Consider the following 25,907-nt stretch of genomic DNA (forward strand, 5'->3'; position numbering starts at 1 on the left):
CCAAATTTGTTGATATTTGGAAAGTTTTTCAGGATTGAGGCAGATTCGAGGAATAGCCTTTCATATTTGCATTTGCTGTGGTGTAACAGAGAGGTGGCCTCCCAGTGTATCCTGTTGTGGGTGGCCAAAGCATGGTCAGCAAGTTCTGAGTATCGGTGGAACCAGATATAGTACTTGTTCAGAAATTCTGATATTGGCTGTCCTGTCTGTTTGGCCATAGTAGGACAGTTGGCAACTGGAAGGGACCTGGTTCTAGGGAATGTGGCTAGTCTTTGGTGGAGCAGATAATAGATGCCAATTTCTTATGTGGTCAATAAATGATTGTGAGATCAGTTTTTCAGATGCACCCTGGATATATTGATTGGTGATAGATCTTGAGTAACCACTGTTCTGAAGGGGAGGGAGGTTGTGGTTACAAGATTTTAATATACTTTGAATTTTCTTGGGATTGTAGCCATTGGCTAAGAAAGAAAGTGTTGAAGATATTGTAAGTTCAGTAGTTAGGACACTGATATCAGAACTGATTAATTTCGCCCTGTTATATAGGGTGTTTATAATCCCATATTGTTGAGAGGGCATGGGTATGACTGCTGGTGAATGTATCTACCTGTATGTGTAGGTTTTCTGTAAATAGAGAATGGCAGAGATCCATCAGGCTAGCATGTAATCAGTGTCTAGAAATGAGAGACTGTTGTTTTCTTTTTCTAAGGTTAAATTGGATCCTGAGATTTTGCTTATTTAGATGTGTTAAGAAATTGTGGAGCTCATTCATGCCATGTGGCCAAATGGAGAACATGCCATCTATGTAGTGTAGCCAGACTGTGTGTTTACGTGGGACAGAGTTTAAGACTTTAAGCGTTAGTGCACGTGTGCACATATCATTCCTTTTTTGTGATCCTGATGATGGCAAGTAACATTGCAAAAATATAGGAAAGTATCAATTAAAGTTTTTATAATTAGTATTTTAGTATATGTTGTTAATTCTTCAAAAATAATAGTTATGAGTAACAAACATATAAACTTATCTACCAGAATGAATGACAAAAGATGCTAGGGTCAGCCACATAAAGGGCATTACTTACTGTTTTAGGAAGCTGTTCTGTTATCAAGTTGACATTGATCACGAAAAGTGTGACACTTAAAACAGAACCTCATGCGACTTCTCTCCTCTTGGTTATAGGGTCGGGAGAAGGCAGTTATTACCACTCGGACTTTGAGGATTTGGTTGGATAAGAAATTTTTGATAAAAAGAGGGAGTTTCCCTCTAAGAACAAAATTATGTAAGTTTTTCAGTATTCCAATTCTCCAACCAGTGTCACATGCTTGTTCTATATCAAAGAAAACAAAAACTAGATGCTTGCATTTTAGGAACTAGATGATCAAAAGTGGAATGATATTTATGGAAGCCAAATTATGTTCTGGGAAAAGATTGTTTCTCTCCAAAAACCATAAAAGAAGAGATTTAACCATTTTTTTCCAGAATCTTGCAAAAGCAGCTAGCCAGAGGAATTAGGCTGCAGTTATTGGGCAATTCCGGATCCTTTCCTTGCTTGTGCAAGTCAATAATAACGTTGTTCTTCTATTTATCTAGAAATATGCTCTCAGATAAAATTCTATCATAAAGGAGTAACAGTTGATGACAGATGCCTTATCATCTCATAATCATCTGGTTCAACAGCAGATTGATGACATTTAAGTAAAGTAACTTTCATTTCTTATCTGTTTTTCTCTTTTAGGTAAGGAACCTAGAGAGGAGGGGGGTAGAAAGATGTTGCTGATATTTTTGCAAAAATCTCTCCAAATCTGCAACTATTGTGTTCAAGGATTGAAAGCCAGTGTGTGGAATACCTGCACTTTATTTTTTGATTTTGTCCCAGACTTCTTTAGTGTTGGTTGTTGTTGTTCTTCTGCTGCATATATATTGGATCTGCAATTCCTCTTGGCTCTAATAGTAGATATGTGTAGCCTGAGCACAGGCACATTTGAAAGCAATCGGGTTTATTGTAGTATGATATTTTAATAACATACTTCGAGTTTTTTTCTGAGCTTTCTTGGCTGCTGTGCAATAACTGCCATTTCACCATGGTTTAAGGATACATGAAAACTAACTAGATGTTTTATGAATTACAGTTGTGGCAACTTGTATAATACACTCTGTCATATGATTTACTGCATTGCTGCGGGAAAAGTGTTGACCAATGCAGAATAAAATTCTGCTAATGATGAAAACTTGAGGCAGTCAGCTTGCTCAATTTTCCATTGTGATATCTGTGATGAAGTGAATGGTTGCCCATGTAGGAAGGTGGATACCATTGAAAAGTGATTGCTCCTAAATAATTCTTGTCTGTTTCCCACTTGAAGAGTGGGAAAAGTCTATGGCAGTGAACGTTTGGTTAGGCATATGGAAAAAGATGTTGATTCCTGTGTTTAGGAGGGAGAGATTGTTGTCGAGCATATACTCAATAACTATTCTGTTGATGTTTGCTTGTATTGTGTCTATTTAATCCCCCCATTAAAAGTAAGGCAGGTGGTAACTGCAATAAGAAATTGAGGTTATCCTGAGAGATTTCTGCAGCAGATGAGATGTAAATGCAACATATTGTTAATAGAGTTCTGACCGAGAGTTGGACAGCAACTGCTTCATGCTAAGTGAGACTTGCAGGATGGTTGCCCAAAGGATGGCAATAAGTCCATTCCCTATCCTTACAAATTATATTAGTATTTCGAAGGTTAGTCGGATCAATTCTTGGCTTTAGGTAAGTTTCTTGCAGGAAGAAGCATACCGGTTGATACTTCTACAAGAGGGCCTTGATGTTATCAGTGTTTTGACAGAATCCGTGACCATTCCATTGTAGGATTATTTTCATTATTTTGTTTTGGTGGCATCATCTGGCTCCCACATTGAGCAGTTTTGCTTTCATTAGCATTGAATGCCTTTTTTTCCCCCCAGAGAACTGAGGTCAGTTCAGTATCCATTATTTCCTCTTCTTTAGGAAAAGCATACAAGACGTCATATTATACTCCTTCTAGGGCATTAGGTACATAAAGTATTTTTCATCTACAGAGTATCCATGCTACCTGAAAATGGTCCATCTATTAGGGGGTTTCACTTATGTATCTTGAGATGAACATTTCAATATCTCTTTTATTAGTGGATTTTCATGCATTGAGACCATCTTTGACATTTCCTTAGGAGTGAGTCAATATCCTTGATTCACTCAAAGGAGATAGAAAGCAGGTCATATAATTCAAATCATATAGTCAAAGGTATACAGATTCAGATTTGTAGATATTTCCACTCCATCAGAAAAATTTCAGTTGAGACAGTGGCGCTAAATAGTTGAGAGATGTCTTGAGGGAAAAGATTATCTGTAAGTGACATAGCTTCATCCACAGGAACATTTGTGAACAATGATACAATATCCAGACTAGCTAGAATGTCCATTGGTGAGATACAAATTTCTCCTAGTTTTTGTACAAAGAGTTGTGAATTTTTGACATAGGCATCCACGTGTCTAATGTGCTCCTTTAGAAGATTAGCAAGATGTTTAGTAATTACTTTACTTATAATTAAGAAAATAACATTCGATATTTCGACCTTTATATTGAGGTCATCATCAGGAGAACATACATATGTACAGGACACAAGCTACTTGACACTACAGTAGTACACAAAAGTAAAATAAATCTAAATACTTTGTTAATCATTTACTCTAGCTTGCTCTGGTGAAAAATAAATTAAAAATATTACTATATAAAATATATAAAAAAATAAAAATAAAATCAACTTTTTATACATATCAGTAATAAGATACATATGGGTGGGAAAAAGCTTCATAGCAGAGCTGCATTCAACAATTTCTATAGTCCTCTCATATTAAGGTTTTCTTCTGTTTGGGTTTGTTCTGGATGCTATATGGGTTGAAGATTGAGTCATCCAGATTCTTGGAATTATTAATCCATCATTCTTATTTAGATTCAGATGATGATTCAGCATCTCACAGGCTTCTTTTGAACTTTCTTTCAAACCAGGTTTTGGTGCCTTTCCAGCTGATTCTGTGACATGTTTGAAGTGCATGGTCTGATAGGCCTATTTTACATAGTGGAGGCATTTATCTTTGTCTTTTCTTATTGGGATGATGCAACCTGTTTTCCCTATGTAGGGAGGTTGCAGGTGCACTGAATTTTGTAAACCCCTGAGTAGGAAAGGTATGGAAGAGGATCTTTGGATGAACTGAGTAAATTTCTTAATTTTGCAGGAGATTTGAAGATTGTCTTAATACTGTATTTATGTAATGTTTCATCTATTTTTTCTGATATGCCCATAATGTATAGTAAGGCTATGGCATTCTTGTAATCTTTGTTGATATTAATGGTATTTTTGTGTGAACTGTTTTTTTTTTTTTTATCCATTTTTTGATAAACATTTGGTTAATAATTTCATATTCTTTGTTCAGCACCTGCTCACTGGAGAAAATTGTTAGGGCTCCATGTTTCAGGGTACTGATGACCTAGTTTTTGTGTTGGATGGTGGTATGAATTTTTATGTATGTATGTAATGGCCTGCATGTGTAGGTTTGCAGAAGACTTTGAAGGAAAGGCAACCTGAGGGAAGACATGTGACAAGTGTGTCTAGAAAAGGAAGAGAGTTATTGTTTTCAATCTCAATGGTAAAGTGAATATATTTGTGTTGTTTCAGTGGCTTAGGCATGTATTTAATGTTTTGTGGCCGTGGGGACAAATGGAGAAAAGATCATCAGCATATCTAAGCCATACTTTGTTGTTTTAAGGATACTTGCGACATAAGACTGAATGATATAATCACGTAATCACAAGAAAGATATTTATTTAACCAAATATTTCGGTCTGGAAATAGCAGACCATCGTCGGTGGTATTACAAGAACAGTTTAAAAAATATACAAGCTAGAATACTAACAATAGATCGTTGAAATTAGAACATGCCGCGTGATGTTATATCACTAAGTATGAAACGAAATATTTTGAAGTAGAAACATGATTGAATTTGCTATTTAAAAAAAAAAAAAAAAAAAAAAAAAAAAAAAAAAAAAATTAATGGGTAATCTTGATTAGGCTTTCCCAGATTTTTGATATAGATATGCAGTCATTAATGACTGCATATCTATATCAAAAATCTGGGAAAGCCTAATCAAGATTACCCATTAATTTTTTTTTTTTTTTTTTTTTTTTTTTTTAAATAGCAAATTCAATCATGTTTCTACTTCAAAATATTTCGTTTCATACTTAGTGATATAACATCACGCGGCATGTTCTAATTTCAACGATCTATTGTTAGTATTCTAGCTTGTATATTTTTTAAACTGTTCTTGTAATACCACCGACGATGGTCTGCTATTTCCAGACCGAAATATTTGGTTAAATAAATATCTTTCTTGTGATTACGTGATTATATCATTAAGCCATACTTTGGACTTTAGGCTTGCAGAATCCACATAGAAGTTAGCTATAGAGATGGGGGGGGGGGGGGGCATGGCTGTACCTCCTTTTTGTAGGCAGAAATTATTTTGCCATAGGAAATACCTGGAGCAAAGTATATAAGCAATAGGGCCGTGATATCAAGTGGAAATATGTTTTGTATGAAAAAAATAGTATCATTCATTGGAACATTAGTGAAAAGGGCAGTTATAGTTATGTCAAAGGTGACTAGCAGATCTTCGTCATTGAGTGTGATGTTTCTAATTTTGTTTAGGAAGTGTTGTGTATTTTTTGTGTGTGTGGGGGGGGAGGAGGATGACCTACCAACTCCTTTAGCGTAGCTGCTAGTTATAACTGGGGCTGTCGATTCCTTCAACTATGTTTAATGTAATTCTGTTATGATGCTTTTTTTCTCCCCATATGTAAATTATTATACTGATATGCATAAAAAGTTTTGTGAATTAATTTTATTTTTGTATAAATTTTATATAGTAACATTTTTCTTTATTTATTTTATTTTTCAGAGGTCAAGCTAGAGCAAATGATTACCAAAGCATTTAGATTTATCTTAGTTTTGTGTAGTGTAATGTCGTGTAGCTTGTGTCCTGTACATATGTAAGTAATTATTCCAACAGGCGTGATTTTGTCTCCATAAATTCTTCACCATGAATGCTGACCACCATGTAACCTTAAAAGTAGGAACAGGTACAATCAAATCAATGGTCTGGCTGCACTATGTTAAAGATGTGTTTGCTATTTGGCCTCACAGCCCAGACATGGTGGATACATTTTTAGCACATCTCAACAGCCAGCATCCTAAAATAAACTTCACAATAGCAAAGAAAGTAAAAATTGTCTTCCCTTTCTAAATACTTTAGTGACAAGACTTCTTAATGGCTCATTATCCTTTTCCTTACAGAAAACCCACATATACATAAGCAATCATACCACTACCACCCATCCCAACAGAGCAGTATCCTCAAAACACTTACTCATGAGCCAGGGATATTTGATCAAATGACACAGCCCTTGAAACTGAGCTCAGGGACCTTAATGACACCCTTTTAGCCAATGGCTACAGCCCATATAAGATAGCCAAAATACTACATGCACCTCCGTCTCTCCTGAACCAACACACTGGATCACAGCAAATGCTTCCCCCTCTCATATATTAAGGGTACATCAGAAAAGACAGTAAACGTTCTCTAAATATAATATCCATACCTTTTAAACCATTTATGCAGCTAACTACCTTCATACGTTCTCCTAATGATCAACTTCATCCTCATGCATATCCTGGAGTGTATAAAGGTCCTTGTGCCTGCAGTCTAGTCTACTTTGGATAGGGTGGTAGATGAGTTAACATCTGCCCTGAAGAACACCGAAATTACATCCGTGATCATCTTTATAGCAAGTCGAGACTAGCGGACTAAGCTCTGGATGCTCCTTCCCATAGGACTAAGTGAAGGAAGATATTGGTTATACACAGAAGTCGCTATAGGTCCAAAAGACTATATTTAGAATCAGCATCTCCTATGAAGCAAATCCCCAACCTCAACAAGTATGTTTGTATTAAGTTGCCAAATATCATGGAAACAGTAATTTCTGAGACCAGATAGCCTGACTTCTACAAATTAATTTTATGGTTATTCAGCCCATAGAGGGTGCCATGTTAGGACATCAGTAGTTCTACTTCAGCTACAATTTAAACTGTTTCTAAGGTTTCAGTTTAATGTCTGTGAGCTTGTCACAGTTATAATTTGTGCTCTGGAGGTGCTGGAAAATATGGGTAGTGGCCTTTCCTTATTATTCAAAGCACATACCCAGAAGGGTATGTGCTTTGAATAATAAGCCAATTAATGTGAAGTCATGACGATACTTCACAGGCAAACTTTGCCTACACTTGGGTAAAGGATTAAACAAGAACATATTATCTTGGCATCTTCAATTTAAGATATCATAGAGATCTAGAAAATATACAGGGTGTTCATAAAGCCTTGCAATGGTTTTAACTTTTAATAACGAAAGTTATACAAATGATAGAAAACAGTAAAAGTTACTGTTTGGATGAACTCAAGGCTAGAATAATTAACGTAATTAAAGCAATAACAGTGGACCAATTACACAATGTATTGAAGAGTTTGAGAATTGGCTTAAAAGATGTATCAACAACGATAGTGGCCATTTAATGTATAGTAATTTAAAACTGCATTAAGAATAATATTTTGAGCTTTGCGATACTTTTTGCTAAATAGCTTCATTATTTATATATCTATAATCCTTCAAAACCATTTAGGATAAAAGAGTATACATACAATTGAAACAGGAAATGAGCCTCATTTAATTTTGAGCAGAATAAAAAGGAATGTCATAATGGGGAAAGGGAGGAATGAAGTAGCTTTCAAAGTGAACTATAGATCCAAAAACATTTGATTCTCGCTTTATAGCAAACAAATTACCAAATTAGGTACAATGCTATGTAAAAGAGAAAAAAAAAATCCCTGAAGCAAATTATTGATAAATAAACTTGACATTGTTAGAACTGAAGAATGTGTGAGCAGGACTAATCTAAGCTTGTATGGTCAATGGGAGATGAAAGATTAGCAAAATAGATGTTTGATGTCATGATGACAGGAAAAAGATCCAGAGGAAGACCAAGATCTAGGTGGACTAATTCAGTCAAACGTGCCTTAGAAGATCAAAATGTCAGATATGACAATATCAATGCTGACAAGTAACGGACTAATTTGGAGAAAAATTGTTGATAGGTGATTAATAATAATGTAAATTTAATCACGTAGTCCTGTTATAGTAGCCTGTACAGCATTTCACATGTATAAGCCTATATACATCAAACATCAGAGGGTGATGATAGTCCCTACGAGTAAGTATGTTGCAGTGAGAGTTGACTATTTATAAAAATTATAGAAAAGGAGAGCAAGTTTAAAAACAAGACTCGTAGAAATCTAATGATAAAACCTGAAGCAAACATATGGTGAAATTGTATGCAATGATTAAAAAAATCAAAACTCATAGCAAACTGAAGTCAGAAGCAAACCTGAAAAACAAACGATACTGAATGCTCTCAGAAAGTAAGAAGGAATGCACCCTTAGAGAGCACAAAGAAAAACATCTGAAAGTTATAAGTAAAAGCATCTCAACCAAGTCATGGGAAGATTTTTGAAAGATGCATAAGATAAACATCATGAAAGTGGGAAATCTTCTGGACTTGAAAAATTTAGCAAAGAAAGAGAACTAACTATAAAAGGAATCATAGATGGAAAACATGATGAAAATCTCAATTATGGATAACTAGATTATTTTCTTATTTATGGATTAATCTTGTCTAAATAATTCTGAGGAATGGTAAATACCAATATATTTACAAACAAAAATATTTCCATAGAATAATTAATTCAATAAATCCCCATCATAATACCTGATTTCAACTCAGAAAATCAAAATGTTCTTTAGCAATATCAACATTTGAACATAGCAGCATTGAAATAGGTAAAATATTTATAGCAAATAAAAACTTACTTGTTGTAAAACAGAATTCATATAGCAAGTAGCACCAGCATTTTTCAGTCCTACAAATCCTCTTGATGGTCTTGGACCGACAGGAGGTAGATATTCCCATTCTGTAAGTGGTTGCTCATTTTCTGAATAAAAAAATTGAGTAATTTAAGTTGTTGAGAGTATACATTTTATTTATTTATGTATATTTAAGCTTTATTAATGAATAATGATTCTCAATAAACTAAAATCTTGAGAAGTGAGACTTGTTAAGTGATTTGCTAATACTATTCAACAATTTTATACCACAAAAAAATACGTACATTAAACAAGTATGAAAATTATCTGATACATAATAAAATTTTATACTTTAAGTCTGAATTTTTTAAGGGAAGATAAACTGCATTCAGGTAGATAATTAAGTCAGGCATTCATTAATTCAAATACTATTAATATTAATGTAAACCAATTTGAGAGCAAATAAATTACTCAAGGAAAATGATACAATAATGTTCCACTATTTTATGAGCACCTATCTATCAGTATGCAATACAATTATAAAAAGAAATTTTTTTTTTTAATATTTAAATGAACCGATATCTCTTTTTCCACTTTATCCAACAGAACACAAAAGTTCATTTGGAATGGCAATGGCACAAACATAGAAAATTACTTGAATTAAATTTATATTCCCCCAAAAAGTTAAATTAAAATCCCCAAAAAATGACTATCTATTCTCCACATCAACATCAGAAGCATTCAAAAATACTGGCTGACCCTGCAAGCTTATCTGAAGGAAGATATAGACGAAATAGACATTTTAATACTGACTGAAGTATCTACGACAAACGAAGAGGCATCCTCCTACCAAATGCCACACTTCCAACAACACAAACACTGCAGACAAACAAAACGAGGCGGTGGTATAATAATATTTACCAAACATAAACTAGAAGTAACAGAAATAAACTATAAATTAGAATACGCAGAAAACATATGCATCGAAATTAAAAACATCAAACAAGAAAACGCCCTGATATTAAACGCAATATACAGACCACCCAACTTAAGCACCATAAAATTCCTAGAAGAACTAAACAGATGGCTTTCAGCCACGAAAGTAGGCACCTCAAAATACTTGATAATAATAGGAGACATTAATATAAACATTAGGAACATAAATAACAACACAGAACAATACCTAGACCTATTATCGGCATATAACATAACCCCATCCATACAGTCGTATACACGAGAAGAGATAATTGGAAACACAACAACCTCAACCTGCATTGATCATATAAATATAAGGGCCCCTCCAAACAGCCACACAGCAGCCATCATAACATGCAAACTAGTAGACCATTATTTCACAGCATTGCAGTTACACACTGAACCAGGACCCATAAAAATCACTGAGACTACAAAACAGTATCATAGCATTGTAAACGAAGCAATAGTGAACGATGAAATCAGAAAAACAGACTGGATGCAGATAGCATCTTTAGACTCTGCTGAAGCTGTATATAATAATCTTAAACTTGCATTTAACAAAATATACAACAAAGCATTAACAAAAATAAAAATACGCCCCCAAACGAAACAAAATCCATTGAAAACAGACAACATACTAACAGACATACAAAGAAAAGATGCCCTATGGAAACAACTTAAGAAGTCACCGAACAATATCGCTTTAAAAGCTGAATACAAAAGAAAACGGAATCTCCTAACAACCCAGATTCGAACGGCAAAAAGAAACTATTACAGCAACAAATTAACAACAGCACAGAATGACATAAAGGAAACCTGGCACCTGATTAATGAAATGCTGGACAATATACACAGAACCACTGCCACCGAAACAATAAAACACAGCTTTGCCTGCGACTCCAAATCCCTTAAACAGTTGGCAAACAACTTTAATCAGCACTTCGTGAACTCTGTCCAAAAGCTACAAGAAACAACCTTTCCTCACACATACGAACATTCTCCACTAGGTCCACGAGCAACCCAGTCGATGTGGTTCCCCACAGTAACAAAAGAAGAACTATCACTGGCAATTCAAATTAATCCTAACAAAGGACCGGGGATAGACGGAATCAGACCAAAAGACATCAAGAAACACTCAACCGACCTACTTCCAGTTATACAAAAACTGTTAAATAAAATCTTCGAAACGGGACACATACCTGAAACACTGAAGACTGCACTAATCACACCCATACACAAACAGGGAAAAAGAAACATAATAAGTAATTACAGACCTATCGCCACGCTGCCTGTAATCAACCAAATCATGGAGCGCATTGTACATCAGAAACTCTCCACATACGTTGAAAAATTTCAAATCATACCCAAAACACAATATGGCTTTCAAAAATATAAAGGAACAGCAACACTCCTGGAAGACTTCACAGATCTAATAAACGCTGCATTGGATAAAAACAGAATAACATTAGTGGTATTCATTGACCTAACAAAAGCATTTGACACACTAACACATAAAACCTTGTTAACGAAACTTACCCATATCGGAATTGGAGGTCGTCTACTCCAGTGGTTTAAAGCATACACGAAAAACAGAAAGCACATCACACGTATAGGATCAGCACACAGCAAAGAGGTACATGTAACCTGTGGAGTACCGCAAGGAGCTGTCCTATCTCCCATTCTATTTAACATATACACACACGACATAAGCCAACTCCCCCTAAAAAGTAAAATCTTCCAGTATGCAGACGACACTGCCATAGTATCCATTCACAACACTGCAAAAATCGCTTACAAAAATATGTAACACGACATCAATCAAATCACTAACTGGTTAACCGAAAACGGCATATATATAAACCCTGGAAAAACAAAGCTAATGATATTCAAAAACCTCAAGCCCTGCCCATAGAAACTAAATATCTCACTATCAAACATTCATCCTCCTATACACAAAGTGTAGAACCTAAAATCACAACCATCACACAGGTGAAAACAACACGCTACCTTGGACTTCACTTTGATGCAGATCAAAGTTGGAATAGCCAAACAAACTACCTATATACCAAGCTTAGGATAATAGCAAGCAAACTATACAGATTAAAAGACATTGCCCCAACCCACATAAAAATACTAATCTATAAAGCATTATGTGAAAACATTTTAAGATATGCAATCACATCATACGCATTCTGCGCAGACTACAGACTTAACAGGCTACAATGGTTGCAAGATAAAATGATAAAACTGATATTCTGGGAACAACCCACTCTTATGCAGGAAGCATGGACAAAACACAAAATATTTAAGGTGAAACACTTACGCCACTACACAGTCATGTTAAAACACTACTACAGCCCAACATATAGAGTAACCAGAACAACATATCAAATAACAAGACCACAGTCAACAAACTACATAACATATAAGTACAACAATCATCACGGCAAAGCCACCTGAAACTTCTACGTACCTGACATGATAAACAAACTGCTGTTCGACAACAGAAACCTAAGAACATACAGAGAGCTGAAACAGGCACTATATAAATATTATAGCGAGAATGAAAATTAGAGCAATTCCTGTTTCTCTCTCCCCCACCACACATACACAAACCACGACAACCCCCCCTCTCAAAAAACTACCACTACAAGAACACAAAGAAACAAACACACCATGTCTAAATCCAACCCTATTTGCACAAAAAAAAAAAAAAAAAAAAAAAAAAAAAAAAAAAAAAAAAAAAAAAAAGTTAAACTGTAATAGCAGTCAAAGTCTTTCAAACACATACCAACAAACAGTAAAATCAACACCTGGCTTGTGATCACTATAGGAACACAACCATGAAACCACCACCTTCTGTCATCTATTATCTTCCTCAGATAAGCTCTGCTAAGCTTCGAGGAAGAAAATTACTAACTTACAAGTATCTGTTATACACACTTGTAATGCGTTATAAATATTATATACATATAATTACTACAACAACTATATATGCAATTCATCTGAGACATTAAAAAAAAAAAAATTCTGTATAATCCTTATTGTAAATACTGTAAATATTATTATTGTATGTAACTTATACTGAGACATAATAAAATGTAAAAAAAAAAAAAAAAAAAAAAAAAAATTATTATTATTATTATTGAATTGTGTGTGTATGCTGCATTACTGCATTGTATCGTGAATTGTGTGCACATTGGTGCCAATCCGTAGTTAGCTAGTTTAAAAAAATGTATATTCATATTTATAAAATGTACTCTGCATTTTGTATATCGAATTTTTGTACTGTACAGAAAAGATAATATGTTTTTCATTTTGTGTGTGCAGATACTCTGTGTGATAGTAAACCTTATCATTTTCATTGTAAAAACAAATAAGTCGTTTATTAAAAAAAAAAAAAAAAAAAAAAAAAAAAAAAAAAATTATTATTATTATTATTATTATATTCTAAATTCAAAAATTCTGTAATAAACCTTATTGTAAATATTATTATTGTATGTAATTTATACTGAGACATAATAAAATGTTTAAAAAAAAAATTCTTATATATAAATATGAATTACTACCAACTGTCTTCAAGTTCAGTTTAATGATTGTACAATGTATAACAAATGTTTATTATCCTTTAAAATCTTATGTTGAAAGTTTTTCCTGGTTATACTATGAATTAAAAATGCCAAGAAATTATATTCCTAGTTTAATCCTTTATTCAAGTGTAAGCAAACCAAGTGAAAAAATTTTCAACATCAATCTCTAATCTAGAGTATTTTAGTAATAAGGGGTGACACTTTTTGGTTACTTGTATATGGAAATATGACTTCTGCATTACTTCCACCTTAGTATCACCACCTCTGGGTCTGGCTCCCACTGATGAGACCTCGATAAAGGTCGAAACCAGCCTGGGTAGTGACCCTTCCCATAATGCATAGCATTATAAATGTCTACAAGAATGTGCACTTTGCATTATGGGATATTAAGGCAAGCGATGTGAAGTCATTAGCTTCTATATACAAGTTGTCCAGTCATGAAGTTACTTCACGTGCAATGTTTGCTTACACTTAAGGGACTTAATGAAATTGATAATTTTAAAATAACATAAGATTTTGAATTCAAAATCTAATGTTATTTTAAAAATATAGATTTCATTAAGCCCCTTCAAGAGAAATGGTATTATAATAATTAAAGACGTCTAATATTACTCCATTCCAGGAATGCTACAGCATGTTTGCTGGGTGATCGAACATCATCTATCTTATCTGCATCCTATAAGGCTGCTTGCTAATTTCTATATTGTTTTTCCAAATTTCGGGACTAGATTTTGCTGTGAATGATGAAAATAATGAATTAGAAAAATCATCTCAATGATCCATGGGGGTAATGCCTGGAGTGTAACATTAGTGCTGCTATTTTAAGCTTTTGAACAATGCTTTATTTAGTCAACATAATCTAAATAATTGATGAATTGTACTTTAACCACCTTATCGGCCATTATGGATCAAATACAGATCCTCATACGCTTCGTATCCATCATATATTTCAATGTAATATGAATGGTATTACAATTTTAATATGCACTTCGCATCCATAGTAACTTGGACGTATATACACGTCCTGGCCAGAAGCATGGTTAACTTTATTTTTTTTTAAATGGAATGCTTGATTCAGTTACCATGATTTAAGCCATGTCAATGGATACAAAGACTCATCCTGGTACTTCAAATTTGTTCACCTGGAAGCTGAACTCTCCCCTACCCTCAATCTTGTGTATTTTAGAATAGAAAACTGGCAATCCTGTAGAAGCTGATGATGAAACATGCAATGGTCTTTTTCAAAATGTTAACGTGGCTGGATTTCTTGAACATTTATTCTATTTTTTTTTGCACCTTACATGCAGTTTTGGTATAGCCATTTGAGGAAAGGTATTTTCTATGGAAGATTATTCCTCAGTGTGAAATTTTTTCTCTAACCTATCAAATAACACTTTATTTATGCTTGTCTTCAATATAAGTGGCATGACACTGCATGTGAGTTAATTCATGTCTGCAGTGGCTTTCTATAAATTGAGAAGATCAATCTTCCTGTGTCTATTTTAGAAAGGCATATAACCAAATAGAGGAGTATTCTGGTTTTCTGCTCAAAATCCATGTAAATTCTTGTAGACAATAAAATACATGATGCTTTATTGCAAATGCATCACCCATATATATTTCCATATTTTTTTCATTTTATGGCTTTTGATAATTCTAATTATGTGAATAGTAGGCCTGTTTCATTTCAGTGTAGCCTGCAGAATACAAGAATATGTTTGCTAGTTAGACATATAAAAAACTATAAATTCAGTTTTTATTGAAATATAATTTAATCAAAAACTTTTGGTTTGCTTAGAAAATTGGGCATAGAAGATCAGTATGTAGGGTATATGAAGATTAATAGTAATTTAACATCATTTGAAGAAAAGAGAATTCAGGAAATAAATATAAGTGACTTATCTCAAAACAGAGATTTTTTATTCGGTTTCTCTGTATCATAAATTTACATTAAAATCACTATATTATACAGGGTGTCACAAAATTCACGCAAGATTTAAATTTATCGCCATTTGTGCAGTAAAGTGTTGCCAACAAGAAAAAAAAGACAGCATGACAGCTGACAGTTCAGGGTTATTAAAAATGACCACACACAGTGAAGAGAGTTCGTTGAATGGATTATGGAACAACAAGTGGATGCTTATTTTTCGGACAAAATCATCTTCAGCGATGAGGCTCATTTTCATCTTGATGGCTTCGTTAATCGACAAAATTGTCGCATATGGGGTTCAGAAAGTCCACGAGTGATTGTTGAGAAACAAATGCATCCACAACGTGTCACTGTTTGGTGTGGATTTTGGGCTGGTATTACATTTTATTCTAGTGATTACTATACTTAAAAATACTCAATTTCATGGATGGATAATGGCAAAAGAGATCCCCCTTTACTTCCTCATTACACCCTTATCAGAACTATTGAAATTTTAAGAGAACTACAGCATAATGAATGTCTTACAAGTTGATAACATAATAACAGCACAAAAGTTAATGATTTGACTTTTGTACAGTATTTATCTCTTTTCTTTAAGAATGATCAGGACCTTCTATTCGGTATTACAGAAAAAAAGACTCTGGACATGATTTCAGAGAACTAAATTAAAAAGAGCTCATCAGCTTTACACTTAAAACAACTGAATAACTATTAAAGTATTAATTAGTGTGATTTTCAGATAATTACTAGTCTCTGTTCTGGACTGGTATATTACAAAACACACAGTTACACTGATGGCCAAAACCTAAGGATGAACACTATTTCTGAAGATTGCATCTACAAATTCAGATGAATCATTTTGTGGCAATTTGTATAACTGACAATTTTGAGTAGAACTGGGTACACATTCAAAATTTTGAATCACGTGCAAAGGGATTATGTAGTAATGCTCAACAGGGTAAAAGGCAAATGGCTACACTAAGTGAATTTTGTTTTTGAAGGAAGCTCTTTTCTTAAAGAAATAAATTTGCAAACTGGGTTCTCTTGTAATGCCTCAAAAATATCATCTAGACGATTAGATACATGAAAGGAGACCGCAGAATTACTAATATTGCCAGAGAGTTTGGAATCGAACATAGCATTGTATCCCGGCTCTAGGCAGCATTTCAAATTTCAACAGATGAGTGTCTAGGAAAGGAATTTCCTAGACACTCATCTGTTGTATAATGTGTGAAAAATTTAAAGCCATGTATAACCAATGTATAAGTTTATTTACAAGAATCTTGACAAACTGTGGCAAGATATCTATGACAAGTAGGCTTATATGTCCGAAAGCTTGTAAGTCTGTGTCCCTTTATCCACAGCTCCTCGTAGAGCATGATTTCAGTGGTGTTGTATTGATAAAAATTGAATAAGACAATACTGGGCTAATGTGTTAGTTACAGATGAGAGTCATTTTAGTCTTTCCTCCGATTCTAGATGAACACTTGATCTTGCGAGAAAGTGGTACTGCACATTATCGTGAGAATGTTCTTGAAAGGGATAGATATAGCAGTGCTGGAGTCATAATATGGGTGTGTGTGTAGGGGGGGGGGGGGGGCATTAGGCTTAATGGATGCATGAAGCTACTAGTACTGGAAAAAGAGACTGACTGTTGAATGATATTATAAGAAAGTTCTTCAATATCATGTGGAGATACTTCTGAAGCCAAGAATATTAATCAAATCAAGTGGTCAGCTTTCTCCCCAGAACTCAACCCCATAGAACACAATAGGAAAATGCATTGTGCTCGAAATTCTCCTTCAGAACACGAACAAGACTTCGTCCTCGCTCTGAAGGAAGAATGGGGGCCTGAAAAACTCCTGAATCACTTGGTGCTAAGCATGGTACACCATTGTGAGAGTTGCATCGCAGTTCAGGGTGGATGTATTCCATAATGAAATGTCTCTGTGCATAGTTTTCTGTAAGCACTGTGCATTAATTCCTTAACTATGTCCTTAGTAAATGTGTAACCTTTGCCAAAAACATACTGGAATTTAATTTGTACAAAATTTATAACACATTTTTTTGTGTAATATAATTTATTAGTATGTTGGCAATAAATTTTTGTTCCCATTTGGCTGTACTCAAGAAAAATTTTTAATATACAGGTAACAAAGCATGTCCAAAAGAATTGCTATTCAATGACAAAATAATGGATATTTTGCTATTTAAACAAAAATGAATAAATCTTTTTATTTTTTATTGATTCCACACATGAGGCAGAAGAATCCACAGCACACCAGTGCCATATATATGGGGGTGCAAGTAAAGATTGAGACAGAAGAAATCTATTGATATATTTTTTTTCTTGGGTCTGAGGTTGTGGTAGCTGAAAAGAAAAAAATTTCAGGAGGAAGGCTGGACCAGAGGACAGAGGTATACATGAGGAAGAGAAACAGATTCAGTGTTTTTACATTTAAAGTGAAAAGGAATGTCGTGCAGCCATTGCTCTAATATACCCAAGAAATTCAAGAAATGATGGTTGCCATTTCACCAGGGCAGTGACCATAGAAGGATCCATAAAACAGACACACATCTGAAATAAATGTGTGTGTGTGTGTGTATGAAATAGTGGTAGGATTGAATTAGTGAGACAGTTAATCACATAATGAGCAGAGAAAGAAATGGTAGGCAGAATAAGCAAAACTTACAAGCACTATAGAAATAGTTCTGCAGTACCTATAAGTTTACTACAGCAATTGACAACCGTATTTAAAATATAGTAAGAAAACTACTAAAAAGTATACACAAATTTAAGTGTTTATAAGTACTACAAGAAGTCCACATTTAAATGAGGGAAGCGGATTTTTAGTAACATTCTGACCCCCGGACTTATGATATATTGTTATAAGTTAATCGATGAACTCTTAATTTTCAGCTTTGTTGTTTCCAAAAATCATTCATCAGTATCTCTAAATGATATACAGACTCAGAGTTCTATTTTAGCGAGAGACTTTTCAACTTTATTTCTATTAATACTTATCTACTTAAGGTTGTGAACAGCAGAATTCTTTTTATATGTCCATGAGAAATGAATTACTTTTAAACTAGAACAAACCTTCTAATGGTAGTTCAGGTAACTTACCACTTACATTAACATGAATGTATTTTTCTAAGTCACTTTTTTTACATAAGTTCCAGAAATAATATCCATTATTTCATCAGTGTTGAAGATGATATATGACAGCTGACACTGTTCTTTAGAAAAATTTAGATCTATCACGAAGCCATTTAATTCCTTCGCTTCGGTGAGATGAAGTCTGATTATAACTTCATATAAGCCTTCATCTGATGCCAATCATCATCTCTCACCTATACTACCAATACTTGTAGCAATAGTAGAGAAGGTGGTGGAAGACCTAATGACTAAGGGCTGATATTATGTCTGATTCCCATTTCTTAGTTTGTTTTTCATATAAAATTCAGAGACATAGCAATGAAACAACAAATCACATGATCTTTTCCCAGAAAATGCTGATAAAATTTATTTACTTTATAAGATATGGAGCAATAATGAGAATACCATTTTCCACACCTAAAGTAATGAAAGCATATAGTCCTTACTGAATAAGTGATGTTGAGTAGGCACTTTAACATTTGAAATTAAATAAACTATATATATATATATATATATATATATATAAGTAATACATTTTTTAACTTGGGGATATTGTATATTAGGATAACCAAGTTATTTTATAAACTTAGTTATTTTAACTCCTAATCCCAAGTATGCAAACAATTAAGTTTGTGCCTGAAACAAAGTTCAAGTCTAAAGATGGTACAACACCAGGGCAACTCATTGTAAAGGTGGGTAAAGCTCTGATCACTATTTTTAGTATTTTCAGGCACAAACTTAATTGTTTGCATACTTGGGATTAGGAGTTAAAATAACCAAGTTTATAAAATAACTTGGTTATCCTAATATACAATATCCCCAAGTTAAAAAAATTAATTACATCTATATCTCCTCCAGAGATTTTTATTAAAAATAAAAACATCTTGTTGCAACTTCTATCCGTATTACTATAACCTTGGTATTTAGGGTCTAGCTACTCACTGAGGAGACCTCAAAAACCAGTCACTACCAATAATGCATTGCAGTATACATCTTCTAGTGAGATGTGCTTTACATTATGGGAAAATACTAAGAATAGTGATCAGAGCTTTACTCACCTTTACAATGAGTTCCCCTGGTGTTGTACCATCTTTAGACTTGAACATTGTTTCAGGCACAAACTTAATTGTTTGCATACTTGAGATTAGGAGTTAAAATAACCAAGTTTATAAAATAACTTGGTTATCCTAATATATATACAGTAGAACTCGGTTATAACGAATTCCACGGGACCGCATATATTTGTTCGTAATAACCGTTATTCATTATATCCAAGAAGGCCATAATTTGAGCGAATTAAAAAATGTTTTCAGATTTTTCCCAGCATAGGTATATTGGATAACATAAATACATATAAAGAACAAAAATTTATTTTTAAAACTTCACATTATTACATAAAAAATCATTAAGCGTGCTTTGCTTTGCACAAGACGCATATTTCATATGTTTGAAATTATTATTATTATTATGGGCAACTCTAGGGAGTCCTTAGACTCATCAAGGGAGGCCCCAAATCATGTTCATCACAACTATTCGACATTCATACAGTATCTATCATACCTCGCCTTAAACTCATTCACTGTCACAGCATCCACCACAGACTCTGGCAGCCCATTCCACTCATTCACCACTCTAAAAGTAAAGAACCCAGCTCTAATACCCTTATTAACCACACTTTTGTCCAGTTTCCATGGATGTCCCCTAGTCCTCCCACAACCAGACCTGTTCTAAAAATATCTTCTGAATTAATTTTATAGAAACCCTTCAGTAATTTAAATGTCTCAATCATATCTCCCCTCCTCCGCCTATCAACCAATTTTTGCAACCCACAAATCCTCAATCTGTTCTCATAAGGTTCATTCCACAGACCTGTTATCATCTCGGTCACTTGCCTCTGGATCCTCTCAACCTCCTCCTCCATCAAGAAGAAACCTAGGTGACCATATCTGGGCACAGTAGTCGAGATGGAGTCTTGTCAAGGCTTGATACAGAGGAAAAATAACCTGCTTGTCAACGTATTCTTCAGCAACCAAGTGATTTGATGAGCTGATTTGGTCACTTTTGCAATGTGCCCCCCTAAACTTCAAATCTTTATCCACCAACACTCCTAAATCTCGTGCCTCATCAATTTCCTGTAGTACAGTTCCACCAATGTAGTAAACTGCTGCTAATCTTTTCCCCCCAAAATGTACAACCTTACATTTTGCCACATTAAAGTGACATCCATTCTCCTTAGCCCAGACCTCCAATCTATCCAAATAATCCTGCAAAATTTTGACATCATCTGCATTCACTATAGCCCTACCCAACTTTGCATCATCCCAAACAAATGAACTGTTCCTCTCAGATCCTTTCCTATATTATTAATGAACAAATTAAACAGCAGTGGTCCAAGAACAGATCCTTGTGGTACACCACTAGTCACAGGCCGTTTTGTGGACTCTACTCCTGAATAAACCACTCTCTCCATCAACCACCCTCCTATCCATTTCACCACCCTATATCCATCCCCATATGCTGCAATTTACTCATTATAATTCCATGTGGCATCCTGTCAAAGGCCTTAGCAAGGTCCAGTAGAATTACTGTAAACCCATTACCCTTATCCAGTTCAGCCATCACTGTGTTATAACATGTGAGCAAGTTACTGAGGCATGACCTACCCTTCACAAAACCATGTTGTCCCCAACACAGTATCCTATTTTCATCTATCCAATCTTGTATTTTCCTCTTGACTATTTTCTCCAAGAACTTGATAACGATTCCTGTCATGCTGATTGGCCGGTAATTTTCAACAGCAGCCGTGGAACCACCTTTATGCAGCAGAATTATTTTCCCCTCTTTCCACCCCCTTGGGACTGACCAAGACCCGAGGCTCAAATTAAACAAAATGGTCAAGGGCACTGACAATTCTTTAGCTGCTTCACGTACGACACGAGCTGGTATACCATCCAATCCCACGGATGTATTGACATTGAGGTTCTGTAATAGACTATTTACCTCTACTTCATTCATCACAATTCCAGTAAAAGCTGTTGGTTCTTCCATTCCTGCAATGTCACCACCTGGATGATATACTCTTACAAAGTGCTCGCTCAGCAATTCCACTATATCGACTGATTCGGTTACCTCCCTACCCTCAGCATTTTTTAAAATAATTTTGCCATGAATCTTGTTCCTTATACCACTAAAATGCTTGAATGTATCATCTGAACTTACAGACCGTGATTCCATAAATCTTGTTGAAATATGTAAAGCACTTTCTGCTTCACACCTGGTAACGATTTTCTGATCATTGCTATTTTCTTCCTCGGAGTCACTACTAGTATCATCTTCTTTGGTGTATGAGAGATTTGTTTTAAGATGTCAGCGTCTGTTGGTATACCCAAAGTTGCAACGCCATTATCAATGTCTATAAAATTATCAATCTCTGCGCACGTTTCAAAATTGTTCAAGTTTCGTGCTTTTAACCATGCTGATAACAGTAAGTTATCCTCTTCATTTTCTTCAGATTCGCACTTGTATTCCGCTAGACCAGCTTCCTTAAAACAGTTTTATATCGTAGACGATGACACCAAATTCCAAGCATCACTCATTAAATGTATTGCGTGAAGTACACTGATATTCGAGTCGTAAGCATAAGCATTTTCCGTGGATTTTTCTCTGCGTTCTATCAGTTCCAAGACTAACAGACGACGAAAATGGGATTTAAAACATCTAATTATGCCTTGATCAAGTGGTTTCAAGACAGATGTCACATTTGGTGGCAAAAAAACAAGTTTTATGTTTGTTAAATTAGCCACTACAAAATGGGCAGGACAGTTGTCTATCAAAAACAAAATTTTCCAGTTTTCACTGCAAAGATTTTTATCCCATTGCGAATTTCATTTTTGAAAATTGAAGATGTCATCCAGGCCTTCTTATTCGCTGTATAATCAACGGGAAGTTTCTTTATGTTTTAAAGCATCTAGGCTTTGCTGATTTTCCAATTACAAGAAGCTTTCTTTTATCGCTACTGGTCATGTTTGCACAAACTAAAACTGTGAGTCTATTTTTGATAAGTTTTCCGTCAATGCACTTTTCGTTTTTAAATTGAAAAGTTTTATTGGGCGTTAAATTATAAAAAAAACCCTGCTTCGTCTGAATTATAAATGTTGTTGTGTCAATACCTTAATTTGATGTCTGGCCATACATTCCTGATCCAGTCAGAAACAACGTTTTTGTCAATGGACAACGCCTCGCCACTTACTTTTGCATAGCAATATTGTTTCTGTTCTTAAAGCGATCAATCCACCCATTGTTGCATTTAAAATTGCTATAACCAATGAACAGCAAATTTTTCGGCTTGAACTTTCAAAATTGGTCAGCTAATAGGTAAGCCAGTGGTTCCTTGCACTTTAAACCACAAAAGAAGTGCCTCTTCAACATCACTTTTATTACACTTTTTAAGTTTTTTACACCTCAATAAATTGTTTTCAAAAGCTTTCAGAGTCAACTCGCGATTCTTCCAAATTGTTGATATTGTAGATGAGGACAAGCCATACTTCTTTGCTACTGTCAGATTTGATTGGCCACTTTCCACCTCCCGTATAATTTCTACTTTTTCGGAAACTGATAAAATTTTCCGTTTGACTCCCGACATTTTTCCACAACCAGAAAATGCGTACATGCGAAATTTCAGTAAAGGAATGACTAACGTGTATTATTCGTTCATTATTCCCGTGAAACGAATTCATAATAAACATGAAATACATGCATTAAATCAAATGTAATTTAAATATACCTTCAAAATTATTCGTTATAAACACGAATTCGCTGTAACCATGATCGGTATAACCGAGTTCTACTGCATATATATATATATATATATATATATAAAAGCAATCACTTCTTTTAGAGTTTCCAGCATTTAGAGGTGACGTTATAATAAAGAAATGAGATACACAAAAACATTAATTAAAATGCAAGTGAAACTAATACAAGTCTGTATCAGAATATTTCTAAATGGTAGAAAAGTTGAAATCTGACATTGAAACCATCCCTCCCACCATTTTCAAATTAAAATTACTACATATCTTTGGGGGTGTTTAAGGGTCAAAGCTGTATAACTGAGAGGAGACCTCCACATAGCCTTTAAAGGAATGTGGAGAACTGACCAGGGCTTCTGACCTAATGTCCAATCCTCACCTTCTCGTGGTGCACCCTGTTGGTATCTACTTTGATACTGAACGAACGAGGATGGACTGGCAATTTGGGATTTAGCCGACCAAATTGTATTCTTATTGGTTAAACCAAAATAAAAAATGATGGTACAACATGACAAAATTTCATGCCGGCTGGGGCGTCGCCCGGTTAAACAAGGCCCCCGTAGTTTTCGCCAGGGAACCAGGGCGAACAGCGAAAAGTCAGCTACTGGAACAAATCTGAAAACAAACCCCAACTCAACATCACCAGAGTTAAAGATCGGTACTATCAACGTAAGAAGCCTGAATGGCAAAGAAATGGAGCTAGCTGAGGAATTAGATAAGTACCAGATCGACATAATAGGGGTGACTGAAACAAAAAAGACCAAAACTGGTGAGAGCTTTCTGAGCAATAAATACAAAATGTTATATTCAGGCAATGACAATCAAGGAAAAGAAGGAGTAGCCATAGTATTCAACACAAAATATAAGGCTCATCTTCTTGAATGGCAGTCAGTCTCAAGTAGAGTAATGTGGGCAAATATGAGAATGGGGAACTGGACAATGAGACTTATTTGTGCCTATGGTCCCATAGAAGGTTCTACTAATGTAGAAGTGGAGGAATTTTTTGAGGCTTTAGAAAAAGCAACTGACATAATGAAAAAGGAAAAGTTAGTCCTTGTTGGGGATCTAAATAGTAGAGTAGGAAATGATTGTGAGACATACAAAAATATTTTGGGAAAATTTGGAGAAAAGAGCAAAGCTAATAATAATGGCAAATATCTGTTGGATTTCTGCTCAGGACATGGACTGGTTATTACTAACACCATGTTCCAACATAAAAATGTGCACAAATTCACATGGAGAGAAGAGGCTAGGAATAAGAAAAGTCTCATTGACTATGTTATTGTTGATAGTGATGTTTTCTCCTTGGTGCAGGACACCAGAGTGTACAGAGGATTTGAAATTGGAAGTGATCACTATTTAGTCTTGAGCAGGATAAAATTGAATTTCATATTGAAAAGAATAACATGTAAGAAAGTTTTAAAGCGAATAAAAGTTGAGCAGCTCTCAGATGTGAACTGTAGACTAAAATACAGAAATATTATTGAAAAGAAAATGAAAGAGTTTGAGAACAGGAATCAAACCTTGGAGATTCAGTGGCAAACTCTGAAGGAAACATTGATTGATTCTGCCAGAGAGGCATGTGGTGAGGTTGTGCGCAAGGATAAAAAAATCAGAACTCCCTGGTGGACACAGGAAGTTAAAGAGGCAGTGAAGGAAAAGAAGAAAGCATATCAAAAGTTCCTGGCAAATAAGTTAGCTTTTACTCTTACAGAATACAGAGACAAATGTAAGAAAGCTAAACAGTGTGTAAAACTAGCTAAACAAAAGTCATGGAGGACTTTGGCAAGAATATAGAAAATAAATATCAAGAAGGTGGCAAAATATTCTGGAGGTTGTTGAAGAAGCTTAGGAATGGAGGAAAAAGTGCTGTAAAAGGAATTAGAGATGATAAAGGTGAAATGAAAACAGGAGAAAAAGATATCCTTGAAGTATGGAGTAATTACTTTGAAAAACTGCTAAATGAAACAAGCAGTGATGACAGCACAGTGATAAAAAACACTGACCAGGCATGCAGTCAGGAATACATATCCATACTTGAAGTAGAAAAAGCCATCAAAGGCTTGAAATGTGGAAAGGCAGCAGGAGTATATGATATTCGACCAGAAATGCTGAAGTATGGTGGTATAAGAGTCTTACAGTGGCTGCACTGCATAGTTCAGAAAGCCTGGACAGAGGGAAGAATTCCCGATGATTGGAGTAGAGCTCTCATAGTACCCATATATAAAAAGGGAAATAAAACTGAATGTGAGAATTACAGAGGTATTTCCCTACTGAGTGTTCCTGGCAAGATCTATGCAAGTATACTTGAGAAACGGTTGAGAAGAATTGTGGAAGAAAAGCTTGGTGAAGAACAAGCTGGATTCAGGCCAAATAGAGGCTGTCAGGATCAGATCTTCACTTTACGACAAATAGTCGAGAAAGCATGGGAATATAACAAAGATCTGTATTTAAG

At 34.7% G+C, this 25,907-nt stretch overlaps 1 protein-coding gene across 4 annotated transcripts in view; it reads right to left on the reverse strand.

The window, feature by feature from the left end:
- faf (ubiquitin carboxyl-terminal hydrolase-like faf) overlaps positions 1 to 25,907 on the reverse strand; it is a 1,099,079-nt gene that overhangs the window by 512,175 nt on the left and 560,997 nt on the right. For all 4 annotated transcript variants that reach the window (XM_090401226.1, XM_090401227.1, XM_090401224.1 and 1 more), the window contains one exon: positions 8,996 to 9,117. In XM_090401226.1, coding sequence (XP_090257352.1) covers positions 8,996 to 9,117 — 122 coding nt within the window. The remainder of the gene's footprint in view (positions 1 to 8,995; positions 9,118 to 25,907) is intronic.

This window comes from Typopeltis vanoorti, chromosome 12, assembly GCF_054136105.1.
Source record: "Typopeltis vanoorti isolate ZY-2024b chromosome 12, IOZ_Tvanoo_1.0, whole genome shotgun sequence".
Lineage (NCBI taxonomy): Eukaryota > Metazoa > Arthropoda > Arachnida > Uropygi > Thelyphonidae > Typopeltis > Typopeltis vanoorti.